At 41.0% G+C, this 25,501-nt stretch overlaps 1 protein-coding gene across 1 annotated transcript; it reads left to right on the top strand.

Moving 5' to 3' along the window:
* Positions 1-23,695: 23,695 nt before the first annotated feature.
* LOC131450484 (coxsackievirus and adenovirus receptor homolog) lies at positions 23,696-25,104 on the top strand. The gene is made up of 3 exons (XM_058622219.1): positions 23,696-24,369; positions 24,466-24,519; positions 24,960-25,104. Exons 1-3 carry the CDS (start codon positions 23,794-23,796, stop codon positions 25,089-25,091), a joined length of 762 nt encoding a protein of 253 aa, XP_058478202.1. The 5' UTR covers positions 23,696-23,793; the 3' UTR covers positions 25,092-25,104.
* Positions 25,105-25,501: the final 397 nt, after the last annotated feature.

Raw genomic sequence — 25,501 nt, 5'->3', positions numbered from 1 at the left:
TGCTCAGGAGATATCAGAGATATCAGAGGTCAACAGGAGGGACATGGGACGCCATGACTCTTCGGTGATCCCAAAAGAGAGAGAATGTGGGACTCTCTATTTTCTTCTCAAGCTTTGGGTGAACACTTACTGACCAAATAAATATCTTTTGATCATTTCAGACATGAGTAGAGAACAAATTGCATACATTTAATATAGGTATAGGGGACTGACTACCCTGATCTAATCACTGACTCCACTAACAGAACTGACTGACTGGTAGGGAAAAAACTGCAGAAATAACTGAGTGTCTGTGTGAGTGTGTGTCTGTGTGTAATGTGAAGAGTGTCTGGAAGAATATGAGTTTGTGCTGAAAGTTGTCTGAAGTGTGTTGGCAATTAAACATTTGTATGTTAAATCATGTTTGAATGAAATGTAGTAAGTTAAATATGCAATTCAAGGTGTTTATGATGGTGTTGACATGTATTACTTTTATTTGTGAGGTTAAGATAAATATAGTGGTACTTTACAGCTGATTGGATTAAAATAAAAAGGTAAATTCACAGTGTATCACTGTTTAGTGACTCAAGTTTTTGCAAATTTTGTAAGTTTACTGATGACTAGGGTGTAAATAGCAGCTGGACAATTAATGTGCAGCTAGAATGCAGCTAGAGAGTTTTGGGTGTGGTCTGGAGCAGTGTTCTCTTCGCTGGCTCAGGGAGAAATTAAACTTGAGGACTCTCAGTGAAGTAGAAGGGGCTATCCATGTTATCCTATCATCTTGTTCTCTGACATTTGGTCACCACCTACAGTCCTGCTGTGAGGCCTCAGTCTCCACTCAAAAACTTTGAGAAGGGACATAACAGGATTGAAGTGGCTGTATGTAAACTACACATACAATTCAAAAGTGGAGAATTACTAATAGGATTTTGATAAATTTAAATTGAGCATTTTTAGCAGATTTAAGATATATGCAAGTAGATTGATATATGAATTTGAGCCGTTTCTCATAATTAATTGTATTTTACTGTAGAATTGAAACATTTACCAACTAATGCTTAGTTTGAATAAAATTACGTATTGCATTCAAAAGTTTACAGGAATAAATATCATGATTAATTGAAGGTAGTTAAAGACGTCCTGACCTCATGAAGGATAGTCAAAATATGTTAGTGGGAAAACAGGTCTAATGGATTAAAATTTATCAGGAGGTACATTTGATTACAGGTAATGATCTAAAATAGAGACAACATACACCCACCAGATAGACTATCTCCTGGTTGGTTGATGTTTTATTAATTAAAGGTACTGAGGGTTGTTATGGACCAAACACTTGACCTTGTGAGGCTGATGTCCAGACTGCCAGACATTCATGAAGGGGAAAGTGAGTGGCTGAGAACATATGAGGAAATGACAGTGCAAGAAAATCTTGCCACAAGGAAATGAAGCTGTGTGGACTTGTGTTCTTGGAACATCAGCAGTGGAGAACCTACTGCACTCCAGAGGGAAAGGCTGGATGATAAATCCCATGTGAGACCCAGAGGTGCTGAAGAGTGAACATATCTTTGAGATGCAAAGTGAGGCGGTGCAAAGAAAGCTGGCACAGTTACCTCTTTGAGGATTGACAAAAGATTCAAGAAGAAGACTTAAGTTCCAGTGATGACGTTGACAGTGTCACTTACAGTGTTGAACAATGAGTAAAGGATGCTGCCACATCTGTGCTGTGGATGTGGTGAGACTGGAAACTGCAGAAGTTCATGAGCTGACCCTGATTGGGGAGAATGTGGTTTTGGAGCTCAGCCTTCTCAATGTGAAGGAGTTAGTCCAATAAATTTGTGGGGAGAATATTTCTATTTGGGGTAGCTTTTGTGACGACCAAAATGCCAAAATGTGGCTTTTGCCCAAATTTTCAATAATCAATGGGGAAGAACTGTGTGAAAAGTACAAGGTTCTAATTTTCTCTCTGGGGATGTATGTTGGTGGCTCATTATTTAATTTTTAAATTATTTTTTATTAGACCATTCTACAATAAAAGGTGATTGTATGATTGTAATTTCCCTTAGGATTCGCACAGTTGGAATCTGTGCGAGGGGGGAATAATGGAAATACAATTTGGAACAATAAAATAAATACATTTAAATTTTTTAAATGTATGTTCTTTGTTGGTAGTGTAATACTCCAGTGGGAATCCCATTATCAGATCGAGAGTTTAAATGTAGTTATGAATCGTGTAGGCATTAGAAACAATAAAGTAATAACTTCTGATAGTGATGAACCGCTGTAGTCATTGGATTGAAATAGCAACATCGGACAACATTGGAGCAGAAACAGTTGATAAAAATGAGGAGAAACTTTTGAGGAAAAATGGTTTTGGAATTTGGGAATGTTTTGAATATTATTTATTCTAAGTTCAATCTCCAAGCTGGGGGATTAGGTATATTGGATGCTGTAATGTGTAGATGTGAGTGTGGAAGTGAGTGGTTGTTTGTCATTATTGTTTGCCATGTTCAGAGTTAAGGGTTGTTTCAAAGATTCAGTGGCAAAGTTAAATGAAATGTGTACTACCACTACACTGAAATGAATATTATGTTTGGTTGCTTACTATGAATCACTGCATGTTAATTCACACCAGGACTAACACTGCATGAAATGTTAACAGGTTGACCTATGCTAACATAGCTGCTGAGAGGACCCATAAGGACCCACTGTTTGAAAGAGAGCGATGTATTGTATTATAGAATTCCATCGTCTTTATCAAATAACCAACATTATATGACTGCCCTCCATAGGCATGTCCATAGTTTGTTTACTTTGAGAAATGATGGTGGAAGCTCAGCTTGAGACAAGGAAGTTGGGTGACTGATGCTGCTTTTACACATGTTCGTGTACCCGAGGGGGGTCCAAAAGAAGTGGACTGAGTCAATGAGAGAAGGAGCCTGAACTGTGATGAGACCATCATCAGCAGTCCAGTCTGGAGGAGTATGGCATGGTGTCACCTAAGCCGGTATAAGGAAGTGGACGACAATATGAAGAGCAGCATGGGGTCTGAGAGTAACGCAAATAGAAGGAAATCTTGAAGTGCAAGAGAGCAACAGCTTGAACAGCAGAAAGTGGACTGTGGGCCCTGAACGTGACAGAAGCAGGATTCACTGAGTCGACGTACACTGGACATTACATCATATTATATCACATTAGGAGGCAACACCGGATGACAGATGTGTGAATGTTTATATATAGAAACTGTATTTTTATGTTTTCGTTATTTTTATTATGGGTTTTATAACATGGAGATTTGTTTTGTGACGATGATGTTTTCGAATATGTTTTGTAATATTAACGGTGTTATATGACCGATTGGCAAAGGGTCATACAATTAGAGGATAAATAATAATTGTTAATTTTAAAGGAGATTTCTTATCCTGATTGGCTTATGGATGAGAGTTTCTCCAAGCTAATTTTAGAAAGGTCTCCTAGTCTTTTTCCCAGCTTTTATGAGGGGTGGTTTTCTGATTGGGAGATAACACCCGATCTGTGGTTCCCTTACACTAACACTCTAAGGAGATTTGATTTACAGGAGTGTGGCTGGAAGGGGATCAACAGATGTGGCTAAGTGATAAGATAAATAAGATAAATATATAAGATAAATATATAAGATAAATGATTAGTTTACCTAGTCTAAAATAGTTAAAATAATGTGCGAATAGGACATTTAATAGGAAATGACTTAAATTAGCTGATTCCAAAATTTAAGTTATTAAATTAGATTAATTACTGCTACTATTGAGAAACAAGAAAAGAAGAGGACAATCTAACATGATGCCTTTGTTGGTTGCTCATGAGGAAGAAGTCCCTGAATTCCAGCTTTACTCGGAGTTGTGATCTCTTAATAGAGATCAAAAGAGGGAATTGTGATATCTGATCATTGTTTAACCTGAACTGGTGAGAGCTGGATGGTGAGTCACAAGTCACAAATGGCCTTTTGGTATGATGGGGGTAGGATGTGCATTCTTTGACCTCGTAAAATAAGAGGAGTTTTAAATAGCCCTCTGATTGGAGGAACAGGATTTGGGTTTTGCATGCTGAATGAAGTGGAAAAGTACTGAGACTGTTTGAGGAAGGGGGTTTGGAGGTATATATATTGGATATATGCAGAGAAGAGTCAGACTCCTCTCGGCTTAGGTGGCGAGTAGACATTCGGTCAAGCTCCCAGCGAGGGTCTCCAGATATATCTGTTTTTTGTTATAATAAAGGTGTTAAGCTAAGGGAACGTCTCCTGATCATCTCTCCTCATCAACAAACTCGGGGAAGTCGGCGTACTTCACCACGGTAAGAACACCCTGCTGATTTTGGTTCGGTTGGTCTCTGTCACTTAGTCCCCCTATGTGTTTTTCATGTTTATGTTTTTCATGTTTATGTTTAAATGTTTTCCTATGTTCATGTATTTTTGGAAATCTCTGTGTCATTGTTTACAATATATATCCTGTAATTAATGACCATATCAATACGAGGCCCCTGTATACAATAGCACGAACGAATGCACTCTTCTCTCTTACACACACACACACACAAACGAACACACACATCCCAAACGCGTAAACACATGTACACACATACATCCACATATAGGCCGTAGCTATGCTTACACAGACTCAGAATCAGATAGAAAGGTCCTCACATACCCCATGCCAGAACCTATTGACAGGTGGGCAGTTCCACATAGTGTGCATGTAGCTGTCAGGAATATTTTCAGTGCAGTGTTCACAGATGTCAGAATCTCTCAGACCCATTTTGAACATTCTTTGTCCTGTGTAATGAACTCTGTGTAGAATTTTGTATTGTACAAGTTGAAGATTTGGATTTTTAGTAATTTTAAATGTTTACACATACATTCGTCCAAAAGTCTTGGTCTGGTCTGATGGATAAATCCATCTCACATTTCAAAGATGGTAGTGATAGAGATATATCTATGCTGGATAGTATGTGAATAACTTTTGATATTATTTTCTGATCCGATAAGCTTAAAAATGTTTTAGTTATTGGAGAAAGTTCTAGGCTGGTTTTATTATTCCTAACCTCTTATTAATTATAGATTTTATCTGCTGGTACACCAAAAAATTATTTGTACTGATTCCAAATTTGTCTTTTATGTCTTGAAATGGGATATACATGCAGTCTCGCTAAATATGTTCAAATTTAGTGATTCCTTTAAATTTCCAAGTGGAGAATTGTATCACTTTTTTGTTCTGCAGGATGTCAGGATTGTTCCATATGGGTGTGAGTTTGCATGGGATGAGCGACGACCTTGTTATTTTTAGGAATTCCCACCAGGCTGTCAGAGCAGTGCTTATACTGATGCCTTTAAAGCAGGGGTTCTCAAAGTGTTGACACCTGAAGGCCAATTTAGGAACCCAACATTGGACTGAGGGCCGCCAAAAAGGAAAAAAAAGGAAAAAAAAACTGAAAGAAATCCCATTTGTAATAATTTTAATGACCAGATTGCAGTTCTACAGTTTAGCGTTAAGTAATATAAGGGTTAATATAATGTAACTTAACTGTTACCATATATTTACTGGGTAAATAGCTAGTAATTGGCGGCTGTAGCTACCTGCTTATTACCAGCTTATAACACAATAATACACAAAAATTCACGCTATAGAAACCAGGTAACTACCCAGTATTTTTGTTTATACTTATTGGTCTGTATCCAGTAATGTCCAATAAACATTTAACAAGCTTAGTAGCTCCTGGATTTAAACTATCAACTGTAATTCATTGCGGGCCGCCAGCAATGTTTCTACGGGCCACCATTGGCCCCCGGGCCGCACTTTGTGAACCAATGCTTTAAAGCGATCATGTTTTTTGATTATGCCGCTAATGAATGGTAAATCAGATATGGTAATGTCTTTACAAGCCATCTGTTCTATATCCATCCATGAGTTGCTCTCATGGTTGGAGTTAATCCTTTTTAAAATATACTGTATGCTGTTAGCGAGAAAATAATGATACAGATTTGGTAGTGCGAGACCTCCCAAACCTTTCCTCTTTTTTCCTCGAGTTTTAAGACTAATTCAAGGTGGTTTATTTTTCATAGAAACTTGGAGATGCTTGAGTCTAGTGATTTAAACCACACAGAGGGAGGTTTGGTAGGTATCATTGAGAATAAGTAATTCATTCTTGGTAAAACCATCATCTTTTTTGTGGCAATTATCCGCATTAGTGATAAAGGCAGGTTTCTCCAGCAACTAAGGTCCTCTATGATTTTAAGAAGTGGGGTGAAATTCAGCTTTGATAATTCCAACAGCCTGGAGGAAATATTGAGCCCAATATATTTAATGTTTCCTGATTGAAGCGGAATTAATGGTATAGGTTGGAATCTATAGTTGACTGATAAAATTAAAGATTTGGACCAGTTAATTGAGTAGTCCGAGACAGAAGAGTATTCGTTGAAGAGTGACTATCTTAGAAAGTGAGGCTTGTGAGTTCTGAAGGAAAAGTAATACATCATCAGCATAGAGACTTATCTTGTGTTTTATATTTTTCATCTGGATTCCTTCTATATCTCTAATTTGTCGGATATATGCTGCTAATGGTTCTATGAAAATTGCAAAGAGTGAGGGGGGGAGTCGGCACCCTTGACGAGTGCCCCTGTGAAGATTAAATCTTAATGAGATTTGCTCACAAATGCCTTTTCTGCATGTAAAGATACAATAGTGGTTTCCACATTGTTAAGAACAGAATAGTCAATCAAGTCGATAAGCCTCCGAGTGTTGTTGGCCGAGTGTTGACCTTTAATGAATCCTGTTTTGTCAGGATGTTTTATATAAGGAGTAACTTATTCTAATCTCTTTGCTAGGGTTTTACAGATAATTGTGAGATCTACATTTATAAGAGATATGGGACGATAGCTAGATGGCAGTGTTGGGTCTTCACCCGGTTTAAGGAGCAGGTTAATATTTGCTGAGTTTAGGTGTAGAGATAATAAGTCACTTTCTGTTATTTGCCTTACCATTCTATAGAATAATGGGCCCCATACGGTCCAGAATTATTTGTAAAACTCAGCTTGAAAACCATCTGGACCTGGGGCTTTATTATTTGGCATATGTTGAAGGGCCTCATGGAGTTCAGACACTGAGATTGGTAAGTCCAGGGCCACTACCTGTTCCTTTATTAAGCTTTGGTGTCACAATTTTTTCCAAAAATGATTCAATGCTTGAGTCTGATGGCTCCGTCTCTGATGAATATAAGTTCTGAAAAAAGTCTCTAAAAGTTTTGTTTATTTCATCAGGATTGTGGGTAATGTTTCCTGCTGATACAGCAATAGCTGGGATTGATGATTTTTCTTTATTGGTTTTAATTGATTAGCCAAAAAGCCTCCTGATATGTGTCAATGTTCATAATTATTCCAGCGGAGTCTTTGTATCTGAAATTGGGTCTGTTTGTCGAGGATTTAATCTACAAACTTTTAACTTTCTCAGATCTCTCTGTATGTGTTCTTGTGTGGAAGCAGTATAGGCCTCTTCTAGATTTTTGATTTCATGTTCCAATTTTGATATGACTATTTGTTTCTTTTTGTGTGATGAGTAGGAGATTATTTTACCTTTCATTACTGTTTTTGCTGTTTCCCAAAGAACACATGATGAGATTTCAGGTGATTCATTTATTTCCAGGAATGTGTCCCATTCACTTATAAAGTAATTAATAAAGTATTGATCTTGAAGCAATGAAGTATTAAATCTCCAGTTTGTAGGTGCAGTTCTCTTGTTGCCCAAGGTGATTGTGACTGGTGCGTGATCGCTAATAGTGATGGGATGAATCAGAGTGTGAGTAATTTCTTTCAGAAGTGAGCTGCTAACCAAGAAAAAGTCTAGACGGGAGTGTGAATGGTGAACTGGTGAGAAGAACGTATATTCCTTTCGTGTTGGGTTAAGAGAGCGCCAAGCATCGCAAAGACCAAAATCACTCATGCACTGTTTAAGAATATCCACTGACTGCCAGCTACGTTGTGTCCCTGCTGTACAGAGCCTGTCCAAACCTGGGTTGCAAACGAGGTTGAAGTCCCCTCCTATTATAAGTGCTGTATTACAGTGTGCATAAAGTGCAGTGAAAAGACCATGAAAGAAGGAGGGATCATCAACATTTGGACCATAAATGCTGGCAATTCATACGTTAGTACCTTGAACTGATATATTAACTATTACAAATCTGCCCTCTGGGTCTATAATCGTGTTGTTTAGAGAGAAAGAGACACACTTATTAAGACAGATTGCCAGTTCACTTCATCACAATTTCCCCACATATACACAGCAAACTACAACTCAAGACAGAGAGGAGTAGCCATCACGATCAATAGAAAACTACATTTTGTTTTGTTGTTTCACCCCCATGGTGAAACAACACCCCCCCACCAAAAGGAGTGTGAAGCTGTGGTCTGAGGAGACAAGTGAAGCACTCAGGGACTGTTTTCACACCACAGACTGGAATGTGCTCTGTGAGCCACACGGACAGGACATAAACAGTGTCACTGACTGCATCACGGAGTACATAAACTTCTGTGTGGAGACCACCGTGCCTACCAAAATGGTGCAGTGCTTTTCAAACAACAAGCCCTGGGTAACTTCTGAGATGAGAGCTCTGCTGCTGGAGAAGAGGAGAGCTTTTAGATCTGGAGACCGCGAGGAGCTGAGGAGAGTGCAGAGGGACCTGAAGAGGAAGATCAGGGAGTGCAAGGCAACCTATAGGAGGAAGATGGAGAACCACCTGGAACATAACAACGCCAGGGAGGTCTGGAGGGGACTCAAAACCATGTCAGGACAGGGCAAAGTAAGGACGAGGGACCCTGCTCCTGGTGACAGAGACTGGGCCAACAACCTGAATGTCTTTTTCAACAGGTTTGATACCAGTCTCATCCCTTCCCCCTCCAGCCTGTCTACTTCCAGCTCCCCTTTTCTTCCTGTCCCCCTCCCCTCTCTACCACCACCAACACCTCTCAGGCTCACACCCCCCACCCCTCCCACACCTCAACCACCACCTCAAGGACCCTCACCACCACCTCCCCCACCTCTGCTGCCCTCCTCTCCTCCCTTCACGACCACAGTGGATCAGGTGAGAGCGCAGCTGAGTAAGACAAAAGCCAGGAAAGCTACAGGTCCTGATGGCATCAGCCCCAGACTCCTCAGGGACTGTGCAGACCAGCTCAGCAGGTGGTTTGTTAAATCTTCAACCTGAGTCTGAGCTTGGAGAGAGTACCCACCCTGTGGAAGACTTCTTGTGTGGTCCCTGTCCCCAAGACATCATGCCCCAAGGAACCCAACCACTTCAGACCCGTGGCCCTAATATCACATCTCATGAAGACACTGGAGAGGATAATCCTCAAACACCTCCGCCCCCTGGTGAGCCCAAACATGGACCCTCTGCAGTTCGCGTACCAGCCTGGCATAGGGGTGGATGATGCCATCATCTACCTGCTGCAGAGATCCCTGTCTCATCTGGAGGGCACTGGAAACAGCGTGAGGATTACCTTTTTTGACTTCTCTAGTGCCTTTAACACCATACAACCATCGATGCTCAGGGTGAAGCTGGAGAGAGCAGATGTCAGCGACCGGCTGGCTGCATGGACCACCAACTACCTCACAGACAGACCCCAGTTTGTGAGGCTGCAGGACTGTGTGTCAGACACGTTAGTCTGCAGCACGGGAGACCCCCAAGGCACTGTGCTCTCACCCTTCCTCTTCACCCTATATATATCGGACTTCAGGTATTCCACAGACAGCTGCCATCTCCAAAAGTTCTCTGATGACACTGCCATTGTGGGGTGTGTGTCAGGAGATGGCGACCAGGAATACAGGAGGACTATCATGGACTTTGTCAGCTGGTGTGAGAAGAATCACCTTCTTGTCAACGCCAGCAAGACGAGGGAAATGGTGGTAACCTTCAGTAAAAAGAAGCAAATCACTGCACCGGTGAACATCCAGGGACTGGACATCGAGAGGGTGACAACATACAAGTACCTGGGTGTTCTCCTAAATAATAAACTGGACTGGACTGACAACACTGACTCGCTCTACAAGAAGGGTCAGAGTCGCCTTTATCTTTTGCGTAGCCTGCACTCTTTTGGGGTGAGCAGGACACTGCTGAGGACTTTCTATGACACTGTGGTTGCGTCAGTGGTCCTGTTTGCTGTGGTGTGCTGGGGAGGAGGCTGTTCTGTGCGGGACAAAAACAGACTAGATCGGATAATTAAAAAAGCTGGCTCGGTCTGTGGCTGTCCCCTGGACTCCATCGAGGTCATCCAAGAGAGGAGGGTACTGGCCAAACTATCGGCCATCATGGACAACACCTCTCACCCACTGCACAAGACTGTTGGGGCCCTTAAGAAGCTCCTTCAGTCAGAGACTGATGCACCTTAAGTGCAGGACGGAGCGGCTCCGCAGGTCGTTTATTCCTACTGCTGTCCGTCTGTTCAACAGTGTGCAAACCAAATAACTATGTTTGTGTCACTGCTGTATTAGTCTGTTATTGTTTACAGTTTTTGTTCCTCGTTTTAGCTGGTCTGTTAAGTTATTGTTTACAGTTTTTTGTTTTTCGTTTTTAACTGGTCTGTTAAGTTATTGTTTACAGTTTTGTTGTTTTGTTTTTAACTGGTCTGTCAAGTTATTGTTTACAGTTTTGTTTTTTTTGTTTTGACCAGAGGGGTATTCCAGAAAGCGGGTTATGTGAGAACTCTGAGTTTGTTAACCCTGAGATGAGGGAAACTCTGAGTTATCCGTTCCAGAAAGAGAGGTAACTTAAACTCTGGGTCTGTTACTGCGGTAACTTACTCTGTGAACATAACCTGCTCGCTGGCAGGTTTACTATAAGAAACCCAGAGTTTCTACCCGTCTTCTCCCACACGAAGAAAGCAGTTAGACATGGATTGCCCATTCATTAGAAATCCAATCGACATCGAAGCCGTATTTATTAGAAATGCATTACGTCGTGAGAGAATCTTCCGACCCAGATTAGACATTTTGATTAAAAATAAAAGACAAATTCACATGTGATTTGGTTCTTCTTTATTCTCTAAAAGTACAAAAGCCAACAGTCAGGATTTGTAATATAGTTCCAACTTTTAATATATTTCACATATTCACCTGTTTCACCATGACAATGCACCCACCTCAACTGGCGTTCAAGTAATAGAATTTACAAGTCTGTTTTTCTGATTTGCCGGTCCAGGTACACCATTTCTTTCTCGGTTTTTTGAATGGTTTTCATTAGGTGCACCCTGTACAACTCTTTTACCGGCAACTCGGAAACATATGTAGGACATTTAATTCCTGCAGTTCTACATACAGATTTAACATGGTATTGACCGAAAATCTCACTGTGTCAAGCTGTGCTCTAGAAGTTGATGGACCCTCCTCTTGGTGATGCCCAGCCATGTTCTGTTGAAGGACAAGAATGTGCTAGTTTGTCCATTATCTATGCTCATCACTTCAGTGTACATGTCAAACTCCAAATTCCACTCAAGAATGTAAATGAATATGAATGGGTAGAGCAGTGCCAGTAGCTATACATAATATTAAGACACACTTCAGTAGGCCCCTCCGGATCTCTCCCTGTGGCAGCAGACAGCGTCTCCTCCTCCTCTATATAATTCAGATTGTATATATATATATGTATATATATATATATATATATATATATATATAAAAGTTTTATTTAAAAAAAAAGACATAAGTGTATACTTGCATCTGATGTATGCACTTGTGTCCTGGGGGGTGACAGGCTCAGATGAGCCTCCCCCGGGGATGCCTTCAGCCACAGGGCGACCCCTGTATTGGCTGAGAGCCAGCTCCTCAGCCTCTGACAGAGGTGGTGGAGGTGGCCCTCCACCCGTTTTTCGGGCCTCTGCCTTCTTTCTGTTGGCTGAAACTCAATGTTTGCAATCTGAATTAATATTTACGTTACGTTTAATAGCCTTAGTCAATTAAAAATAAAAAAATAAATCAAAGTGAGGTGCAATCATAGCCTAGCAAAATATGCCTTACCTTTTTGAATGATGTCTTTATGTTTCATTTTGAGCTGCTTCCAAGTCCTCCTTTCTCCTGTTGGATTGCACCTAAATGAAAAACTCAGATTTCATTCCTACTTATATTCATAACTATAGACTATGTTATGATCTTACGGTTAAATGTTACGTCAATGGAATAGTACGTTCAAACTTACGCGTTGACTCGGGCAGCAATTTTCTCCCATGCGGTCTCTCTCTCCTTCGCTGCTGCAGCTGTGTTGCATTCGCGGCGAAATATGTGCTCATATTCTCCGTAGCCCAGCAAAAGGATCTCCAACTCCTTCGCACTGAAATGTGTTGATCTTTTTTTTTCTCGGTTGTCATGGTGACTCGTGGTATCGGGGCTCCATTGATGATGGCTTTTTTCAGTGGTTGTGCACGCGCGTACCTCGAGGTTAACATACTCAGAGTTGATTGAACTAACTCAGATCAGCTGTTCTGGAACCGGATACTCAGAGTTTCCCGACTCAGAGTAAGTCAACTCAGAGTTCAGGGATAGACTCAGAGTGTGTTGAACCTGCTTTCTGGAATACCCCTCTGGTCTGTTAAATTATTGTTACAGTTTTTGTTTTTTTGTTTTTAACTGGTCTGTTATGTTTATTGTTTACAGTTCAGTTTCTTGTTTTTAACTGGTCTGTTAAGTTATTGTTTACAGTTTTTGTTTTTAACTGGTCTGTTAAGTTATTGTTTACAGTTTTTGTTTTTAACTGGTCTGTTAAGTTATTGTTTACAGTTTTTGTTTTTTTACTGGTCTGTTAAGTTATTGTTTACAGTTTTGTTCCTTGTCTTTAGCTGGTCTGTTTAGTTATTGTTTACAGTTGTTGTCCTGTTTGTCTTGTTTGCCTAGATTTATTTTACCTGCCTAGACTTATTTTTACCTGAACCTAATACGCACCTTATTTACATTCACTCTTATCTTATTTCTTTCTATGTACAGTTTTTATAACATTGTGTAATTGTTAATCTGTATACGGAGCTGCTGAAACCCTGTTCTCTCCCCACTGTGGGATAAATAAAGCTATCTTATCTTATCTTATTTCACACATAAAAATACTGCAACAGAACCAGAAGGTAGATTTATAATACTCAACCTATTAATCAATAACACAGAACTCTGTATTTCGAACATATATGGTCCAAATGTTGATGACCCCTCTCTTCACACACTTCCACACTCTCTTCACCTCACTGTCCACTCACCTAGACACGACACTCATAATGTGAGGGGACTTCAACATGGTACTTGACCCAGAATTTGATAGGCTTAGTAAGGCAGGAACAACACGGAACTGGCAATCGACAGAAACGAGTGAAGGTTTGCGTGTAGTCACGGCGGACGTGAACCGCCGGGTTTGTGCCCTGGAACAGCACTCTGACCATGGCAGTGCTGGCTTCGTTGCGCCGGTGAGGCAGCCAAACGCAGGGAATGCTTGCGCTGCGCAGGATACCAACTCAGCGGCCAACGGATCGGCAGAGGTGACTGAAACTCCAGTGGACAGACACCGAGGAGAGCCACAGGGACCGCTGCTTCTAACAGTGGAGAGCGCCACACCACCACTTAACCCTGGGTTAACGATGCCCTCGCCTGGATCATCAATGTGGAGCCAAGTTGTGCAGAAGGAAAAATGAAAGTGCATTGAGGATTACCAACATGGATTATGCACATCTGCGGTGGGAAAGAAGAAAGCTGCCAAAACTACTGTGGGCGCTCATCTTGAGAATAAACTTGGACGTGGCGTGTCATGTGAAAGGATTGTTACTGTCAACAGCAGATACGCATCATTTAAAGTATCTGCTGAATGTAAAGATGTTGGCGATATGTATAATCCGGAGCTTTGGCCAGAGGGAGCGTATGTACGGCGTTTCTATGAACCACGTAAAGCTGGAGTCATTGCTAACGCGGCTACTCTATCTGCTGGGGCTACGAGTGTGGTCGCTACTGGCAAAAATGCCTAAATATGATGTTGCTATGGATTTAAGCATCCTGTCATACAACTGTCGTGGTCTGTGCTTGGCTCATACCTGAAATTGTAAAATGTACAAATAATGTTAATCTTGGTAAACTGGATTGGTCCTCTCTTTCATGTGAATACATTGCTTCTTACTGTAAATATACTGATCAGTTATTGAGCAATATATCTCTCTCTAGAGAGGCACTCGTATGTAAAAATAGTAACTGTGTTCGGAATAATGACTAACAAGTAGCAAATGTTGAAAATATAGATATGATCACAACTCATGAGGTGTTAGGGTTAGGGTTAGACCATCTGACAGATGATGAGGACATTTATCGTCAATGTCATATGCTGTATGTCCGAGCAAATATACTGTCACGTAAATTTGGCTGGTGTACTGTTGGTGTGAAGCTGACTCTGTTCAAAGTGTACTGTTCACCTATGTACACTGCACATCTATGGTTGAAATATAAAAAAGCTAGCCTTCAGAGACTGCAAGTGGCATACAATGATGCTTTGAGGATACTTTTAAAAATGTCCAGATGGACTAGTGCGAGTGAGCTGTTTGTGAAAGAAATGTAATGTATAGATTCATCTGCCGGTTAAATGAGGAAAAACAAACCAGCACACATTAGCTTAAAAACCCTCCAAAAAGCCAAAGCCTATGGGGGTCTGGAACTTTCAAGTCCGTAGCTTTGCCGCCGACCTGACCTGACTGTGTGGGGGGGCTTCTGCCCCTCACCCCTCTGGCTGGTCTTCTGCGGGGTGGATGCGTGGCTATGGGTCCTTATTGGCTCACAGCTGGGGATTGGACGGACGATGACTCGGTCCCCCACTCAGATTCCAACCACATCTGATGACATCTAATGTGCGTGCTCATGGTCTCACACATACACACATGCGCACCCCACTACACTACACGATAAATCTGAACTGATATAGCCGTTGTAAACCTGGACACCCTCTCTTGATATGGTCATTAGCGATTACTACAAACCACACCTATTATACAAATGAATGTCAGTCAAATGTTGTTTATGTTCTGTTTTGTAAATTATGTTCTGTCTGTTTTGTATTACTTTAATTGTTTCATGCTACACACCTAGACACTATCACTGTTAATGTTGTCTGTGCATCTCTCTCTCTCTGTCTCTTCCCCCCCCCCAAACTCCCCACCTTCTCCCTTCCCTCGTCTGCCCACCCCCCGTCCCCATGTCCGGTCCGGTTGCCATGATCATAAAACAGATAAAGAAGAATAAAAATACTGCAGGCCAAGTATCTTGGAGACTGAGAGACGTGCCCTGCGCAAAGTAAATCTGCTTAACACCACAGGATATGCAGTCAACCATACTACATGTCCCAGGTACTGGGCAGGACAGGTTTAAAAAAAAAAAAAAAAATTATAATAATAATAAAAAATGTTAAAAAAAACATGACACTTGCTAATACAGATTATTCATGGCCTGCCTTGCATCTATTTTGAGAGACTTTTGCAAAATCAGTTGTAGCCTCATACATCACGGACCGATATTTACATTTGTATTACGTTATTTGTTACTGAAAAAAACACTATTACAGTGATTCTTTTTTTTAAAAGCAACAACTTACAACACTGATTAACAATAGTGTTTTGGACCCTATTTCATTGATAGTGAAAAAGCACCATAAGAAGCCTCTTTAAGAGAATCCTTAAGAGGAAACAGGACACTTACTGTCGATGAGAAAACTTGCTCAGAAGACTCAACTCTGTTTTGTTGACCACCTTTTCTGTGCTTCTCAGGTGCTGGACTATATCAGCATACCGTTCCCTACAAATGGGACACTTGTGCTTGCACCGCTCATACTGCTTGTTTGAAGGGCTGAAGTCAGAAGATTCCTGCTGCTGTGGTCCTGCTGTCTGAGGCTCCTCATCAGGTTCCTGTACATGGACACAAAAATATTGCTCATAAAAGTCGAACAGTAGAGTATTATTACTTTATTATTACTTTAATTATCTGGGTGTAAGTTTATGCTTTTTTTTATTTTTACCAAAATTCCTGGGTAAATTAGTAAATTTAGCTTTTGTTTCCCTGTTTATCTCATGTAAACACTGAATCAATCCATAATGTTATGATTTGGTCTCTTTGATCTCTTGTTTAATGAATGAAGTTTTTTATTCCAACATTTGGGTCCTGTGCCATTGTGTTTCCTTAATCCAGTGGTTCCCAAACCTTTTCTGCTGCCCCCCCCCCCCTTTGGTATATAAGACATTTTTGCAACATCATGCAGCTCGGGACTCAGCTGTTTAGACACCAGTGCTTTGCGGTGTATCATGCAGTGTGTCCACTGCACATTCAGGGAAACACGCTTGATGAGCGCTTGCAGCCCTCCACTTTTCCCAGCCATAACCTGCGTCCCATCTGTGCAGATCCCCAGAAAAAAACGCTATATCTGAGAGTATTTGCCAACAAGTCACTGTATTAGTTAAACCAGGAGAACGACAGGGGAAGTTAAAAGAAGATGGCAAGTTTTAATGTAAGCGCTGTGTCTGGTCTTAAGATGGTTATAAATGCTGTGGCGAGAGGGGTCGAAGTGGGCACGCAGGTAGTGATGAAGTCCCTCCATCCAAGTGGACCATAGCGGGCCGGGAAGGTCCCACTGCGGAGCAGCCGGTCACTGAATGGGTGAAGAGTATGACGCGCACCGTGCATCCTCACATACTCCTCACATAATGCTGAGATGTCGAAAAGAGCAACTGCTGTAGGACACTGGAATGGCCCAGTCACAAATAAATGCAGTTAACAACAGTCACCTCTGTCATTCAGAAATATTAACGTGAGGAAAAAACTCGTTCTCTGCCTTTTCTGCCAGTGCGCCTCAGTCTCCTCCTCTCCACAATAACAGCAGCCATCTGTGCGCAACGTGCAGCTGATCAGCACCTTACCTTCAAACATACTAAATACAGACGCAGAACCACCAAAATCATCATCTGGTTTAGTAAATCACATTGCGTGTGCTAAATGAACACATTTGTATTTTCTTGTCACTGTATTTTGCACACTTCATTAAAAACACCCCAAATTGCATTATGCCAAACGTGCAATCCTCAGTGCACCCCGTGAGTTGATCAGCTGGTGATATCAAGTTTGCAAACGTTTTTACACATGCCCTAAGACAGACAACAAACTGCGGTCTCTCCTCATTATCCACTGTTGTACAGGTGAAGCCAAAGGCAAGATATGTGTCGTCGTATTTTCGTCTTTGCCTTGGAAAGAAATTGCTTTGGAAGCACATCTGATGATGTTTCATCCTCTGCTTTGCGTTTACGTGGGAGTCCATCTTATAGCAGTGTCATTTAGCCCAGTGTTTTTCAACCAGTGTGCCATGGGAGCTCGTCAGGTGTGCCGTGGGAAATTATCCAATTTCACCTAATTGCTACTGCACGACCACACACTCGGATTTTATTTGTGGACTTCTCCTCTGCTTTTAACACTATACACACTGACACTCTGCTGCACTGCCTCCTGAATCTACAGATCCATCCAGCTCAAAGACTTTCTAATGGACACACCACAGCAGGTGTTTTTAGCATGGTTTTAAGTCCAGTAAACATGGACAATGGACAACATGGAGGCTCTCACCCAGTACCAACTGGCGGTTGATGACCTGGTCACAACTTTTAATGAGAAATCACTTTAACTAAATATTTTAAAGACATAGGAGCTGTGCTGTGTGGGCAGAGACAGAGCAGCAATTACATCTCAACTTTTTAGACATGTGTCTATTCAAGGAGAGGAGGTTTAAATATCTGGGGACACTGATGGACACCCGCTTGTCCTTCCAAACACACTATGACACAATTTACACCAAAGCACTCCAGCGCCTCCATCTTCATAGGAAGCTGAGGAATTTTAATGTCAGTAAAAAGATTTTGATGTTCTACTGGTCACTCATAGAATCCATTCTCACCTTCAATATCACATGGTACAACTTCCTCACTATCAAACAGAAAACAAAACTCTCACGCATCACGAATCATGCTGGCAAAATAATTGGCTCACCACAAACGCCACTATCCCATCTGTATGAGCGCTCTGTGATCAGGAAAGCCATCCTGATCACATTCATTAAGTCTCGACCCGTCAGGCAGAAGATACAGTCCCATTGGCCAGAAAAAACAACCTACAAAAAAACATTAATTCCAACTGCAATCACAACCCTCAACAGTAGAGGTATTTCAGTAACCTGATAACGATCTGCTGCTGGTCTTTTTCTTTTCTTTCTTTTAAATAAAAATGTGTGTTGTTTACTCAGGTTTTTATTTGGTGTACTTTTGGTGTACTGTGTATTTTTGTTTAGGTCTTTTTAATGTCTTGTGTGTGTTTGGGGGTGTAACATTGATGCTGAGCCCTGTCAAAGAATAATTTCTGTCACCCCTTGTTGTCACACCAATGAAGTTTCTATTTTTTTTTTTTTTTTTTTTTTTATTATTTTTTTGATTTGATTTATTTAAACTCGAAAAAATCATTGAGGGCTTAGCCCTCATTTACAATGATGTCGAGTAAACACATATATAACACATATACAATATCATTACAAACTAGCAATTAAAAACAAGTGCATGAAAACACAAAATTATCTTTAAGCATGACTTTAAAATGATCAAGAGAAACAAATGAATCAAGTTCATGGCTTAGTTGCAGGGTATTCCAAGATGAGGGAGCACAAAAACTAAAAGCAGTTTTACCAAGCTCAGTGTGCACATGTGGAACCTGCAGCGATAACCTGCTATGCCGAGTTTGGTAGGGGTTGGAATACCCAACTAAAAGGGAAGAAATATACATAGGGAGCTTTCCGGTTAAGGCCTTATAAATAAACAAAAATAAATGCATATCCCAAGGAAGGAAGGCCACCCAACTTTCTCATATAAAATGCAATGATGAGTATTGTAAGCATCCTCTGTGATAAACCTAAGTGCTGAGTGATAAATGGTGTCAAGAGCTTTGAGAGTAGTGACAGAGGCATGCCTGTAAATCACATCTCCATAGTCCAGAGAAGAAAGAAAAATAGCTTCAACAATATTTTTCCTACAACAAACTGGGAAAGGGCCTCTATTTCTAAACAAAAATTACAATTTCTGCCTTAGTTTACTTACAAGACTGTCAATGTGATTTTTCCCCAAGTATTTATAATGTAAAACTCTGTCAATATTGGACCCTTTTAAAGTAGAAATGTTTTTGCAGCTAACATCTCTAGATTTAGTAAAACGCATATACTTAGTTTTATTTGCATTCAACATGAGCTTAAGACTGTTAAAAGCATTTTGCAGAACATTAAAAGACTGCTGCAATTGTTCCATGGCCAAATACGCAGAGTCAGCAATACAATACAGAATTGTATCATCTGCATAGCGATGTACAGAGCAGTTTGATAGTAGAGGGACTATGCTATTGATATATATTGTGAAAAGAATTGGCCCTAGAACGGAGCCTTGTGGGACTCCCTTAGTTATTAGCATGGGTTCTGACTGAGCACTCCCCAATTTCACAGAGTGGTGTCTGTCTGATAGGTAGCTCTGAAACCATTGACAGGCATTTGCATTGAAACCAATGCTAGGCAGAATTTGTAAAAGTAAAGCATGATCTACTGTATCAAATGCTTTAGAAAGGTCTACAAAAATGGCATCACTGTTTTATCCAGGGCATTAACAATATCATTTACTACTTTAGTAATGGCAGAAACAGTACTATGTTTAGGCCTGAAACCTGATTGGAGAGGGCTAAGGATTGACCCATTGGCATAGAGAAATTCTTTTAGCTGACTATTAACCAATGACTCTAGGATTTCAGAGAGACAAGATAGCTTGGATATTGGACGATAGTTATCAGGGTCACTCTTATCACCTCCAAAATAAATTGAGCTTTAATAGTGTTGGGCTGAGGGTAATAAAATCCTCGACTTTACCGCCACTAAGACAGTACGTGATGGCTGATGGTATTTTGACAGATCTGATAATAGAGTCACCAAGTATAAGGATTTCAGGGGAACATCCACTCCTATCACCATAAACTGTCAGTTTACTAGTTAGCTGACTGTCAATAGGGAAGATTGGCATCTGCGGGACAGGGGGCGATAGCGCTTGGTTTTTATCAATATTCGCATGTTCATGCGACAGAGGAAGAATGTCAGAGTCAGAGTCGGCGTCATCGTCAACGCTAATCACTGTATCCACCTGTGAGACGGACAGGAGGTCACAGGTGGACACAGGTGAAGGGGAAAGACGCCTACGACGCTTCCCATGCGTTTCCGGCGTCAGCGGCGAGATGCGGCGTTTGTTTCCCATCGTGGAGCGGGCCTGCAGGTGTCTGTACACCGGCGTCAGCAGACAGTCAGCTTCCGAATCCTGCTCGGCAAGACTCTCCAGCGGGGCGAAGAAGTTTGAAAGTGGGACAGGACTGTCATCACTCTCCGGTGCAAACAATGGAAGAGACATCCGTCTTTTGCTTTTCTTTGCCACCGACCTCCAAGGGCGAGCAACAGACGCACCCAGGCCAGTAGCGCAATGCTCCGACCATTCGGGATCCACGGGAGCTGCCTGCTGTAAGGCATCAAGCCGGAAATGCAGTTGGGATTGCCGCTGGAGGATGTCATTGAGTAGAGTTTCAATGGAAAGAAGCTCAGCTTTAAGTGTGGATAATTCCGACTCCATGGGGGTAGGTGAAAACGCTCTTATAACTACCATGTCCAGCACGAACTAATGGTGCATTCCAGAGCCCATCCAAACCAGTTGGTAAGTGCTGTAATGTATATGTTCATTGTCCGTCCGCCCTCTGGAAAATGCAGATAAACCTGCTTTTCTTGACATTTCTCACGCTAATATTTCCCCATTCAATACTATTTTTTTCGCGTACATGAACAGCGAAAGGCATGATGGGAGTACGCTAATGGCGTGCTCTAGCGGATTCCATGAATAACGCTGTCACGTTAACTTCGGCTTTAAACCATGGATTTGTAAATAAATGCAAAACCAACGATAGCGAAGTGAATATAGTAAGCTGAAAAGTACAATGACGTAGTTAAAGATTAAAACGATCAATAAAGATGGTGTATTTGGGTTAGGACTGTGACTATTACTTTATATGTGTTACAGGAATCATAATGTTTTTGTCTGATTTCCCTTATATATACTAATTATATTAATTATTATTAGGAACAATAACAACGTGTTAAAGTAGGTTTATAACTCCCGATTCTTTCACTCAACACATTTATTTTCAACTATAATTTGCGTGCTCATCACATTTAACAGTAACTTCATGAACCGATAGTGACGATAAGACAAACAGCCTCCCCGGGAATCAGTGGTGAAGTGACCACAGGTCTCAGTGCATCACACTGTCAGAGCTCCGGAGTCCACACCGTCATCAGTGTCACTGAACACAGTGATAAAGTGCAGCATGTCAGTCTCCTCTCCTCAATGAACCCACAAAGCAGCTCGTTAATACATTGATAATACGTTTGCAAATAAATGTTAATGAGCGCTGAATAAACAACTAAAACCTGCTTTGTCATAATATTTAAAAAATGTAAACGAAATCCCCTCATTGTCTTCATTTATTCACATTTCTCATAAAGTTTTCATGTCATATGGTTCACGTTCCCAAGACGCCACATGACCGCGCTTGGCTGTGCTCCTACACAGCTGTGACGTCACTCTGAGAAGTAAGATTTGTCTGGCCTTTTTATGGCCTTTAGGAATGTTTTTCAAACATGAAACTCCATGAATTAAAAATATAGAATATAAAGTTTTATAAAAGCCCGTGTCCATGTCTCGAGGCGTCCTGTGGACACTTTTACAGGTGTCTCTTTACTATTGCGGTCAATGAGAAAATTGGTTTTTGGGCTCCATGGGATTTTTTGTTGCAGTACCCACAGTGCCCACCATGCAAACATTGTCTTAATGGAAGAGGGGGCGGAGCTCTATCCAGTTCATATTATACATCCATGATTTTTTCACACACAACAGCGCCGACATTAAAAACCCACTCAATCTCTGTGTGTGTGTGTGTATTAATTAATAATATTGAGGGCCGGGTCAAATTTATATTCAAACTCAGATGTCACAGAAAAACTTCTAGAAAAAGGCTGGCATGGAGGTGAGGACATCAGTCTTAAGGTATAAATCAACGTTAAAACAGGCCAAATCGATGTTAAAAAAGGCCAATTTTTGAACGCATCCTGTCACTCGAGTCTCACTCTTCTAATTTTCTGAAACTTGGTAGTCCGACAAATATCCAACATGTCAGTATTTTTGGATTTTACCTGATTGCTGGTTGCTGCCACACCTCCGTCCATGATTCCTCCTCAACTTTTGCTCTCTTCCTGCCCTTCACAAACGGAGGCTATGGGTCTGCTCTGATTGGCTGAAAAGTTAATGACTGCAATGATTGGCTGCTCCAGAGTGTCGGTCATTTTGTTCACTTTTCTGAACTGGCCTCAAAGTTTCTGCATCATCCTAACATTGTGTTCTGCCAAATCTGCACAGATTTTGAAAGATTTCAGCTCTTCTGCAGGTAAGAGTCAATTTATGGTTTATAGCCCACTTTCTGTTTCCCTTTTCTGTTAAATTGCTGAAATGCTGCACAATTACACCACCCTTTTACTCCTTGTCTTGCTATAATGCTGTTCACATGTGGATTTGTGGTTCATTTTGGTCTCTTTTGTAGTTTTACTTTAGTTTAAAATCTCTGAGCTATGATTGGCAGAGGTGGAGGTGAAAGTTCCGCAAGTGAATCAGTCCTTTTTTTCTGTATAGTAATAACTGAGGACCCACTTTTGCAGTAAAAGATTAAAACTTGTAAAAATTCTGATACAATGTATTTTTCTATTAAGTAGCACACTACTGTAATATTACAGAGCTGTGGCAATCATGAAAGCTGTCTCTCCATATTTAACACGGGTCAAATAAATTAATTTGACATAATCAATAAAAAATGTATTACATCATTACAGAATATGCTTTGGAATATTTGTGTATTTGTGTATTTCAAAAAAAATGTGTTGAAAGTTCTCATATTTGTAGGCTTTATCCTTTGCATCACAGTATTGAAATCAACACCATATGACATGAAAGTTATATTGTGTATGTATGGGGTCTTGGGGCTAAGAGGATATAGTCCACCCTCTCACTCTCTCTCTCAGCCAAACTGGTGTGCCGAGGTCTAATATGTTGCAACAGATCAGTTTTCTTGCACCATGTTTAACATGTGTGTTCTCATGTACAGTCTGACCCTCACTGGAACCCTTATGTTTTACAGTGAAACCCAGGCAGTGCAATCTGAATCTGCAGCCCACCTATCCAAGTACAACATTATGCTTGTGCATCAACATTGCTGCCTCCCAAGATATTTCACCATGCTATGGACTATTGCCATGATGATCTTATGCGCTCTTACCCATGAACAAGCTTATTCTCTAAAAAAAACATCTGACAATGATCTCTATTATGGAACTAGAGACGGAAATGTGTCTCTTAACTGTCAGTTCACCCTTGATTCTGACGATTTGGAAAATCTGGACATAGAGTGGAGCATTGTGCCACCAATCAGGCAGGGAGATGAAAAACGCATACTCCAGTATAGTCAAAGTACCATTCATAATAATTTATATGCCCCTTTAAAGAACAGGCTCTACTTTACATCTCCTGAGCCCCAAGACGGTGATGCTTCTCTAAGCATCACTGACCTTAGGCGTACAGATTCTGGAACATACCAATGTAAGGTGAGAAAGTCAGCTAGAGAACAGATTAAATACATTTTTCTGATTGTAATGGAGAGGCCAGACAAGCCGGTATGTTACATGGATGGTGAAGCTGTGTTAGGTACAAATATAAAGCTCAGATGCAAATCCTCACAAGGCACTCCACCGCTTAAATACAGATGGAAAAAGCGAAGCGGAAACCGGATGCTGCATCCGGACGCTTTTGTTGATGCTCGAAGAGGGGACTTATACTTGGATCAGATCACAGAGAGGGACTCTGGAGCCTACCGCTGTACCGTCCAGAACCGTGTGGGTATGGAAAACTGTGAGCTGAGACTCAAAATCACATCTCCATCAACAGTGACTGACGGACATGGACCTATATCAGGAACTACAGCTGAAATTACAGCAGGAGTGGGTATTGAAGACCGTGAGCCTGTACTCAATATCACATCTCCATCAACAGTGACTGACAGGCATGGACCTACAGCAGGAACTACAGCAGTAACTATTGTTGCTGTGCTCATCACTGTAATGCTCACCCCAGTCATTTACTACCGCTGCAGAAAAAGGCATGGAAGGTTAAGGAGGAATCTATGGGCTGAGAGAAACTTAGATATCAATCGGCCCATAGGAATAGAACAGGTGAGGAATGTTCAACTAAAGAAATCTGCAATTGTAAGAGTGTTTTAGTCTTTTGTGCCAACAGAATATTCTTTCTTACTGCGCTCATCATTGCAGCTCAGGAATGAGGAAGAAGAAAACTCGTATGAGGTAATGGAGACTACCAACCCTGTGAGTAGCTGACATATTAATGTCTCTGTTTTATGATTAACTCCATGCTGTTTAGGATGCTGTATATCACTGTAAACTCTGGAGTCATCTAGTCATTAAGGAGCAAAACCAGTAGTTAGTATACATTTCATAGTGTGGCAGCTGGAAAACTTTGAATGTAATTCTGTTGAATGACAGGACCATCTCAGCATTTAAAGTGTGAGTAAAATCCCAACATCTATCTATCTATCCCTTGAATAAAAAAAATCTCATGATTTGTCTCCGGGTGCTGTCCTCCTCTGCAGAGGACAATGAATGCATCTATTGAGGAGGGTCTGACAGCCTGTATTGAAGCCAAGGTGATGAGTATTAAGCTTGGTTTAGCGATGTGTACAAACAGTATAGTTATTTTTTAGAGGATTTCTGTCCATGACCTCTAAATCACAAAATCTACTCTTTAGGATTTGTGCTCCTCACAGTTAGAAAAAACAGAGGACAATGGATCCATGAGAAACAGAGATCAGGTTGATACTGAAGAACCGGTGAGTGGAAGTAAACTGGTTTCATTTAATGTGCATGAAATCAAGTCATAAATTAACCAATATCTGCCTGTGCCCCATCTTAAGGAGTCATGTTCCTTGCACACAGAACATTTGAAAAATGCCTCCCACGTGGAGGTCACGACAGCATTGTGAAGCAAAGGTGAGCAGTATGGCAAAGGTTTTAGTGCTGTTTACCACATTACAGATATATTGGAAAACCACATATTTTGCATCCTTTCAGGCGCCATGTTCTTCAGAGGAAGAAAAGTTCAAGGATGAAGAATCCCTTAAAGTTCTGTGTTCAAGGTTAACATAAGTATTAGAGTTATAGACTGGTATATATATGAACCTTTACCTCAAAACAGTTCAGATTAGGTCATAAAGGAGAACAGTCAGGATGCCCAGGAGCCATATCCTTGAGGACACAGTGAAGTTCCTAAATATGTTTTTGATCATTTCAT

The sequence above is a fragment of the Solea solea genome, unplaced genomic scaffold (genome assembly GCF_958295425.1).
Source record: "Solea solea unplaced genomic scaffold, fSolSol10.1 scaffold_44, whole genome shotgun sequence".
Lineage (NCBI taxonomy): Eukaryota > Metazoa > Chordata > Actinopteri > Pleuronectiformes > Soleidae > Solea > Solea solea.
The sequence above is the reverse complement of the archived record's forward strand: the minus strand, read 5'-3'. Positions and strand labels throughout refer to the sequence as shown.

Bases quoted from the DNA above. Each gene is read 5' to 3' on its own strand.
- LOC131450484 (XM_058622219.1), top strand. From the start codon at position 23,794: ATGGAGAGGCCAGACAAGCCGGTATGTTACATGGATGGTGAAGCTGTG. The intron at 24,370-24,465 runs GTGAGGAATGTT...TCATCATTGCAG, and splicing joins GGCCCATAGGAATAGAACAG to CTCAGGAATGAGGAAGAAGA. The intron at 24,520-24,959 runs GTGAGTAGCTGA...TCTACTCTTTAG, and splicing joins TAATGGAGACTACCAACCCT to GATTTGTGCTCCTCACAGTT.